This window comes from Ochlerotatus camptorhynchus, unplaced genomic scaffold (assembly GCF_037179485.1).
Source record: "Ochlerotatus camptorhynchus isolate MF236.1 unplaced genomic scaffold, CSIRO-AGI_Acam_v1.1 ptg000371l, whole genome shotgun sequence".
NCBI classification, from domain to species: Eukaryota; Metazoa; Arthropoda; class Insecta; order Diptera; family Culicidae; genus Ochlerotatus; species Ochlerotatus camptorhynchus.
The window spans coordinates 1063683-1073560 of NW_027040859.1; the positions used below are offsets into that span (position 1 = coordinate 1063683).

General features: G+C 38.0%; 1 protein-coding gene across 1 annotated transcript; it reads left to right on the top strand.

Annotated features, from left to right (window-relative positions):
- Positions 1-2046: 2046 nt before the first annotated feature.
- PIG-H (Phosphatidylinositol glycan anchor biosynthesis class H) lies at positions 2047-2847 on the top strand. Its single transcript, XM_065232683.1, has 4 exons — positions 2047-2352; positions 2419-2546; positions 2606-2683; positions 2757-2847. The coding sequence occupies exons 1-4, from the start codon at positions 2088-2090 to the stop codon at positions 2832-2834; spliced, it is 549 nt and encodes a 182-aa protein (XP_065088755.1). The 5' UTR covers positions 2047-2087; the 3' UTR covers positions 2835-2847.
- Positions 2848-9878: the final 7031 nt, after the last annotated feature.

The window sequence follows — 9878 nt, forward strand, 5'->3', positions numbered from 1 at the left end:
ACCTGAGTGGTGCGGAGAAACACGAAATGGTTGTCAAAAAGAATCCAACTGGTGCTGTCAAAAAGAATCCAACGATCTAGAGCTGCTAAAAGTGATACTTTTCTCATACAATCCCCGTCGGCAGAGAAAGTATTGTGGTCAATGTTGAAAATATTGTCATTTCGGCATTTTTTTTTACTAATATTCTTCAACAAAAAACTTGCTCAAATACTCGGATGTAAACAATGTAACGAACGAACGAACCTGCACGAACTGCTGAAGGAAGAATGCAAACAAATTTTATAAGAGTCATGTGGGTAGGTGCACTCCCAACACCATGTACACGTTATTTATGGAGCAAAGGGTGAACTTTCGACAGCATGTATTAGGTTTTGCACCGTCGGGGTTAACCTCAATCTGATGACAGTTCAGTGGTACTGTTTACGTGGACTTAGTCGTTTTTTTCTTGGCTAGATTTTCTCGATAATTTTTCAGACTGCAGTGAGATGTAAACCACACTTCTGCATTGTCCACGAGCAACATCCTTTCACCGCGCTGTTCCTCGACAATTTTAAAGTTAAAATTCTGAAATTTTAGAATTTGTTTTTTCGAAAAAACGACTAAGTGCTTGTAAACAGTACCACTGAACTGTCAAAAAGGTTCAGCCTATTAACACTGAGTTCATTTGTGACGTCACGCTGCAGAACCTAATATGCAAATTGTGAGCAGTGCATTAGCAAAACAATTTGTGATATCGGAAAATTTTCAAGTTGTTTCCTGCTGACTTGCAAAACAAAAACGGCTGTGTTCGCAGTACCCAGGTTCTAACTAGTTTTTCTTGTATCTTCAGATTTAAGAAAAGAACTAGAAGTATAGACGACTGTCACCACAGAACTGAAAAAGTTGTTACAGTCGAACAAAGCCGTGCATTTGACAGATCGATTGGAACAAGTCTTGACAGACGTCCATAATGATAATCCTATTTTCGAGAAGGTGTTTGTCCACACTGATAAATTAGTTAGTTATCTTTGTTAAGGAGACTTTCAGCTAAACGCTGGTTCGTCTCAGGCTCACTGATAAACTATTATCATTTTGCTTGAAATTTAATCAATTTGACATTATACTCAGTTTAATCATATCGAATGATTAAAAATTGCTAAAAAATAATCATCTGAAATTAAACCCAGTTTAATCATGGTTGATTAAATTGAAATTTATCTCGTTTGAATTAATTTTAAACATTTTTGATTTTTAAATCATTTCTGATTGAATTTTGAATTCTTTTTGGATTGAATTTTAATCATTTTTGATTATGTATTAATATTCTACAAGAATAAAATTTAATACAAAATAGATACATTTTTATAACAAGTGAATTTAATCATGCATGACTACTGTTGAAGTAATCATAGCTCGGACTCATTTAGATGAAGTGGAAGTGGGAATACTTTTAAGTTTTTATTTGAATAAATTTATTTTTGAGTGAGGGGGCCGTGTATGAAAGTTTCCGTGTTTATTATTTATTTTGCTTTCGAGTTTTTTTTTACAAATTCTGGCTTTTTTACAATGGATACATTCAATGCCATTTCACCGACCGCCTTTTCACCGAAAGCCTTTGTGTTTCTGAGTTTAGATGGGGACAGTTGCCCCCCAACCCCTACCCCTTCTGGCTACGTTTATGAATACAAATGATTCCATTTTGATTGGATTTAAAACAGTAATTATTAAAGCAATCGCAAATCGTTCACTAGTTTTTCGCCACGCCATTTTAACTTATGATTTTGTTTATAAGACTCAATTACCCAGAATCTCGGTAGATTCTACTCATCTACACAAAACTGGTGTACCCTGATTTTGACAACTTCATACGTCGTGCAAGAATGGGTGCAATCTACCCAGTCACTGAGTAGCCTAAGAATAGCGTGAACTGTCACAAATTTCGGCTTACATCTAAAAAATTGTATTTTCTGAACAATTTACTGGTCACCCTATCAAAAGCTTTACTTCTGTCATTTTAAGCACTCATACGTTCACACATCGTATTATCAGCAAGCAAACCAAAACATCTTCCATGTCAATGTCCACACCCATCGGTTAAATTTTCGATAATGGGTACATACTGGACAAACTGTGGTACGAAGATTAACGCTAGGATAATTCAAAAGTCACCGAACGTGCTAAATTTATCGATCGACAACATCGAACTAAATCGAGAGAGACTGCTGCGTTTGAAGCTTGCTGCGGCGGTACTTTTCCTCTATGCGTTTGCAATTCTAGTCGCCGGAAATGGTAGAACCGTACTGTGGCTTCATGGTTCTTTCGGCATCGTTCTGTTGATAGTAGGTTTCAGCTACACCCGGATAGTCAAGAATGGTTTGTTATGAAAGCTACTGAAAAATTCGCTGTTTAGACATTTGTAACAGCTCATTTCTTTTGCAGAAAATCTAGTTTTAGTTAAAGATTTTGCGCTACAGTATTCGACCAACTTCATTGGGGGATCAACTAAAAATGTACTAATTCCCATCAAACACATCCACGATGTAGTAATTAACGAGGCATTCCATAATGTACGCTTTTATTGGTTTATTTTATTTTTAACATTGGTAATTAATCCTCACTATTTCAGCTCAAAGTCGTCTACATCCTCACTGTTTTAACCAAAGGAAATCTCTTTAAACACAGGCCTGCAATCACCTTGCTCAATGTAAATTAGTGAAATTTTATGTCTGATGATTACAAGCCGAGAAAAGTATTGCTAATAATATTTTCTATTTCAGCAACTTAACCCGCGGGTGGACTGTTTGGAAATGATTTACAATGAGTTGCACACAATTTTAGATTTAGAAAATGACTGAAAATATAAACTAATGGCATGCATACAAATCGTTCGTTCGTTTCATAAGAGAGTTTTGTTTGACGTACCGCTTAGTTAAGTCTAAGACCGGCAACGGGCCATCTTGTCCGTTCCATTTCGCTTATTCTGAACACACTTTCGTAGTAGCTGGGCATGGTTATGCAGTTGCCGTGTCTGAGTGGGTGCTTCCCGCAACCGAGTTCCTTCTAGATCGACCCGGTACAAAGACTTCAGTACTTCCAAATTTTGGCGGGGAATGTTGAATTTTGCATCGGCCTAATAGTATAGAAGAAAGAAGTGTTTAGATTTTTGGGAATGAAGATAATTAATTAATTAATTTATGTTTATTAGGGAGGCTTTCAGCCTTGGGCTGGTTCGCCTCCAATGGAATGAAGATAAATGTTTATCCGCTCTTACCAGGTTATTTGACACAACTTGACACTCCTTCATCAGTAAGCCTTTGTAAATTTTCGAGACATCTTGGCGAAGAGTCACCACCATGTCTTGATATTCACGGATCTGTTCCGATTGCTCCGAGTAGTTCATATCGCTCATATTGCTGAAGAATGTCAATATTTTCCGGCAAACTGAGGGTCTTGTGAACACCAACGATACAACGGTTTTTCGTTCTGTTATTATTTACTGCATCGTGTGAGTAAATCGACAGCTTGAAGGTGTATACACAAAATCATCTTTATATTAGCGTTGACGGTACCTCCGAAAAATCGTCTCTTCTAGCAAAAACTGACAGTTTCTTACGGGAATTTTCAGTGGAGTGAAAGGGTAGTACGAAGTCCGCCATGTTTCACTCACAGTCTGACGTTTGCTTATGGATTTTACCATAGGAGTAAAGAGCTACAGCGTCACCGTCAACGCCGTCAACCCTCTATAGAGGGTGCTAGAATTGGTTAGAATTTATTTTTCGAAACAGCCAGTGCACTGGCATCAATGAGCAGACAGAGGTGAAGCAGATCGTGAAATATGGTTGTGTTAGTAATCCAAAAAATCAACGTAAACGCAAGTAGTGACGTCACTAATTGCTTGTATCGTACAGGGGTTTTACTCACACAACTTAACCGATTGCTTCACCTCGGTTATCCAGCATGCCCGTGTAAACAAAACTACCCACCGCTTGGGTTTTTTAAACTCAAATTTGAGTTATTTGACCTTTTACTCTCGCTATTGTTGTCAAAAATAGAACGAAAGATTCGACTCAACCGTCTAGTTCCGTACGAGAAGCCGAATTTGAGTAATATGCGATATACCCAAATTTGAGTTAATTGAACTTAATTTTGGGTAGAAAAAATTGAAAATAACTTAGTGATGGGTAATTTTTTTTGTCGTGCTAAAATGCAAACTACTTTGAGCCGGTTTACCCAAATTTGGCTTATCGTACGGAACATGGGAGATGACTGAAAAGAACTTAATTTTGGATTGTTTTGAATTTCTGTGTAAAGTGTTTGACACTGAAAACGAAACTTCCGGAGCAAATTGTGATTAGGGCGAAACTAGCAAAATGTAAACGAAGGGAGGGAGAAAAGTCAAGCAAATTTGCACATATTAATATTTTTTAATTGACGGTGGAGGGAGGGGGTGGTCCTTGAGATTGTGACATACGTGCAATAAAGGGTGTCCACGATGAAATTGCCACACTATGAAATTGCTCTTACTTTTTAACCGTTGGGTAGAATTTAATGAAAATTTGGGTGGATTTAGTTCATAGTGAATTATTTATATCCTGCAAGTTTTAAAGTCCTGTGATCAAAACTCGCGGAAATGGAGTCGAAACAACAGCTCGTGCGTGATAAAATCTTGCGCATTCATCACGAGAACAAGGATCTCTCGCATCGTTCCATCGCTAAAACGTTGGGAATCGCGAATTCCACGGTCTCACGAGTGATTAAGCGGTTCGAGGAACGGTTGACCACCGATAGGAAGCCCAGAAGTGAAGGAAAAAGTATTCCGTACAACACCATAAATCACAACCGCGTAGTTGGGGCCTTCAACCGAAATCCGAACGCCTCCGTTAGGGATGTGGCTAAGAAGCTGCACCTAAGCCGAAGTTCTGTCCAGAAGGCGAAAACTAAGGCTGGGCTTCGAACGTTCAAGGTACAAAAGGCCCCTAATCGCGACGAGAAGCAGAACAAGTCCACCAAAACCCGTGCCAGGAAGTTGTACCTCAACATGCTGACGAAAGTTGAATGCTGCATCATGGACGACGAAACATATGTGAAGGCCGACTTCAAACAGATCCCCGGCAACCTGTTTTTCACGGCCAAGGATAAGTTCAGCGTTCCGGAGCATGTCCGCACTCAGAAGATGTCCAAATTTGCGAAGAAATTCCTGGTTTGGCAAGCCATCTGCACGTGCGGGAAGCGGAGTGCACCTTTCGTGACCCAGGACACGATGAACGGACAGGTGTACATAAAAGAGTGCCTCCAGAAGCGGCTGCTTCCTCTCCTGAAGGCCCACAACGTCCCAACAATCTTCTGGCCGGATTTGGCCTCATGCCACTACTCCAAGGACGTGCTGAAGTGGTATGCGGACAACAAGGTCAATTTCGTGCCGAAAATGTTCAACCCTCCCAACACTCCGGAGCTCCGCCCCATCGAGAAGAACTGGGCGATTATGAAGCAGCACCTTCTTAAACGACCTAAGGTAGTGAAGACAGTCGAGGAACTGAAGAAAGTATGGGTTTACATGCAAAAAACGGTTGATTCACAGGTTGTACAGAATCTTATGGCCGGGGTTAAGGCCAAGGTGCGGGCATTTGCGTATGGACTGTAAATAAAATACGAGTAAAATGGTAAAACGAAATTTAATAGTTATTTCTCAATCCCTGAAAATTTGATGGCAATCGGATGAAAACTCGAATTTTGCGAATCAATTTTGTGTGTGGCAATTTCATAGTGGACACCCTTTAGGTATGGGAAAAAATGTGACACAGGAGTAAAAAATCGAAAAACTCCGGGATGTTATTTGAATCGCCCCTACACTTAGAAAATAATGCCGAATTCGGCTTGAGTTTCTACCGAACAACTCTTCTCTAATAAACCAATACCCTGACCAATACCATAAATGAATGGTAACCCAAATGGTTTGGATGATACCCCGAATACGTCGTTAAACAAAATAACCATAACAAACTTTATTAGGGTTCGGTTATCACTAAAAAACCGAATAATTCATTTAAAAATATTTTTCAGACGTTTTTTTTCCAGTCAAACCCGAGGTCAAACCCGAATTTCAGTTATAATGGGATAAATTTTACAGATAGACCTGATGACTGAACCAAGAAGTATGGAAAAGCAGTGATATTTCCGAGTTCAAATCCCATACACGTTGATGTAAATTTCCATTACCATTTCAGTTAAAGTTTTGCAGGGATTATAAACCATTTTTAACCATTTTTTTAAAGGTCAGGTTATGGTTCACGTTTATGCGGGAGACCCAAAACAAACGATTCTGTGACACTACCCCGAATGTCACTACCCCGAACGCCATAACCCCGAACGCCTTTACCCCGAACGGTACACTACCCCGAACGCCGTTACCCCGAATAGTACACTACCCCGAATGGCCATTACCCCGAATGGCGACTACCCCGAAATTAAGACAAATAGAAGAACAGCATGGGATAAATTTTTGAGAAGGAAATTTTCTTTTCTAATTAACCACTTCATTCGAGCACTTAAAATGACGTTTACTACCACTCGAACTTTGAAATAAAACATTATTTTGAGATTTTTTCTTCTAGAATCTCGAGAAAAGTAACCAAAATTTGTGCGTTTTATAATTAAAAATAGAAATTAGTTGGTCCAGTTTTGTGAAATCGCTGGTAGAAAGTCACGCCAAAACTGCTTGACAAAGTGGTCAATTTATACTGAATACAAATGATAGGATTCTATAACATTCCCCAGAAAACCATTCCCCCGAAAACCATTCTCCAGAATGCACCATTCCCCAGAATGCACCATTCCCCAGAATGCACCATTCCCCAGAAAAGCATTTCCCAGAATGAACCATTCCCCAGAATGTACCATTCCCCAGAAAAGTATGCCATGTATTAGATTGACTATTTTTGTTTATTATAGTCATTCCTGGAATATTCTTTCGCGTATATAAAAAGAAAAGAAAAACTTATTAGGATATGTTTATAAATTACGTAGACAGTTTAGGGAAGGGGGGGGGGGGGTTGGCAATTGTGCACGATCCATACAAATTTTAAAAATTTTGTATGGAAAATTGTCTACGCAGGGGAAGGGGGGGGGGTCAAGAATCCCAAAAAAACTGTCTACGTAGTTAATGAACAGCCCCTTAATGGCTCAAGGGGGTTTCCCATCTTTGAAAATATGACAATAGGAAATAATTAATTCTTTGGATATACGATAAAGAAGGGAATATTCCCTTCTTTTAATATATAAAAGAGAAAATAATCAATTCGTTAAATATATGATAAAGAAGGGAATATTCCCTTCTTTGAAAATATAACAAAAGGAAATATTTAATTATTGGATGAACGATAAAGAAGGGAATATTCCTTTCTTTGAATATATAAAAAGAAAATAATTTATTCTTTGGATGTATGATAAGACGGGAAGGGAATATTCCCTTCTTTTAATATATAAGGAAAATATGTAATCAATAGCTTTTGGCAAGGGATTCGGGGTAATGACCATTTGGGATAATAACGTGTGGAATAATGTTATAAATTTGTAATCGATAGTTCAACGTTCCATGCACCGATTTTTCAATCCATAACGAGAAATTCTTCAACTCAGGTCTAGACTCAGATCGAACAATTCTTTGATAAGGTTTAACAGTTTCCGACTGGTATTGCATATTGAATTGGATTGCATATTAGACCCTTTGACTTTTTAAATGGTGAACGAAGTGCTCGAAAACTTGAAGGTTGTCATTTTCTAAAGAGCTTTAAAATGGTTTGGAATTGATAAATACATAGTTCCATAAAAGTAAACGTAGTTTATCATCAATTTAGTAAAGTGAAACTAATCAGAGAGTTTAATCACAGACAACAGACATAACACTTTGAAAAAGTTTTTCTTGAAAACATAGTATCTCAAAACATAGGACCTCAGTAACGACATCTCTCGGGCTTCTCGCGTAAAACAAGCTTCCAATTCCAATAAAAAATAATCATTTAATAATATAAATATATATAAATATATATATAAATTCCAAAACGAAATTTCCTTCTAAAAATGTACCCTTCTTTTGACCCCTTGCTGTTCTTTCATTTGTCTTAATTTCGGGGTAATGGCCATTCGGGGTAGTAGGGCATTCGGGGTAATGCCCATTCAGTGTAGTAGGACATTCGGGGTAGTGGCATTCGGGGTAATGGCGTTCGGGGTTATGGCGTTCGGGGTAGTGACATTCGGGGTAGTGTCACAGAATCATTTGAAACATAAATAAGATATGAGATTTTTTCGATTAAAAAAATGTTACGTGCTACGAAATGTAGCGGGGAGTTATTTTCATATTAAACTTGTCTCAAAAGTGTCACAAATGGGTGGGTGAATGCAATATTGTTTGGCATTATGTGATTTAAAAAAAAACAGCAAAAAAGGTTATCTTCCATTTAATTCCACTTAATTTTGGTATCCATGACAGATACGTATTTCTACTACAATGTGCAGTCTTCATCAGTGTCATTCCCACTAAAGAACTTATCAAAATCTAACCCCCTTAAGTACTCATCTCCTAGGTAAAAAAGTCAAGATAATAGGTATAAAAGTGAAACTACAATGTGTTGAATCGGAACCTACCTAACTAATAAAAACCAAAGATTTATGTAAGCTAAAGGAGAAAAATCTATACAACTCTCTTTTAAGGAAATTCCCCAAAGGCTTGGTAGCCATCATAATGAAGTAATGAAATTGGGTTGTTAGCGGAATGCTAAATAAAACAGCAAAAAAGGTTATCTTCCATTTAATTCCACTAAATTAATTTTGGTATCCATGACAGATACGTATTTCGACTACAACTAACTCATTTTTTCCTTGTTTCAAGATCATCCTCGGTGGACAAAGCCGAGTCTTGTCACTATCAACAAGGCATAAAAAGTAACAAGGACTAAGACGTGTTCCTTGGATTACTGAAAAATCCTGTTCCCCTAGTTTAAAGTAGTCAGGACTAGGAATCGGTGGTAGATCTTACATCCCGTAACGTACCACGAAAAGGTGATCTACCCACGTTACGGGGCATTGAATTCTTAGAAGTATTCCAATGATATTCCGGTGATAATGTTTAGAAACTTCAAAAGAGAGTTCCAAGGAAATATGGTCCTCAAAGAATTAATGGGAATTCTGAGCAGAATTGAAAAGAAATTCCTATGGAATACCATGGGAATTTCAGGAGAATACTAAGTGCATGCTGAAGAGAACTACAAGGGAATTTAAAAGGAGTATTTTTCGGGCAATTGCTAGAACAGGGTGTCGACTCAATGAAGAAAACTAATTTCCCGGATTAGAGAATAGATTTTCCAGTAATTTTCAAAAAAAAAAATCCAGGTGCGGTGTCTACATGGTTTTGTCAACACAACCTCATAAGCAATTACTTTCCTCAGATATTTACTACCCAACAATTCTAGCTGCAGACCAGTCTATACAGGCACAAATTAGCTGCATAAGGAAAGGTTTGGCTGTATTAGCTAGTCTGCAGCCAAAATTGTTAGTTGGGTAGTGCTTTCTGGGCATTTTTTTTTATGAAATACCACATGGACCTCAAACCCATGAAGAGTGGTCCAGTACAAAATCACATTGAATAAAGCGTTCGATACATTTTATAGGATGCAAAAAAGACAGAAATCGCGTGTTGCCAAAAACGGGAAGGCACATTTTTCTAAATTAAGAAATTGTAAGCGCCAGGGAATCAGTTCAATTCATTATTAATAGTGATGTGTGAAGGAAACTGCAACCACCGACAAACCGACTCACCCTTAGAAGCAGTTCTCCTACATCTTGCATATGAAACACTCGTCTTTAATCCTTTTATAATTTTTTTTCCCTTGAGTACAATTTGAGAG

Coding starts and splice junctions, on each gene's coding strand:
- PIG-H (XM_065232683.1), top strand. CDS start 2,088: ATGGGTACATACTGGACAAACTGTGGTACGAAGATTAACGCTAGGATA. Junction 2,353..2,418: donor CACCCGGATAGTCAAGAATG/GTTTGTTATGAA, acceptor TTTCTTTTGCAG/AAAATCTAGTTTTAGTTAAA. Junction 2,547..2,605: donor TTAACGAGGCATTCCATAAT/GTACGCTTTTAT, acceptor TCACTATTTCAG/CTCAAAGTCGTCTACATCCT.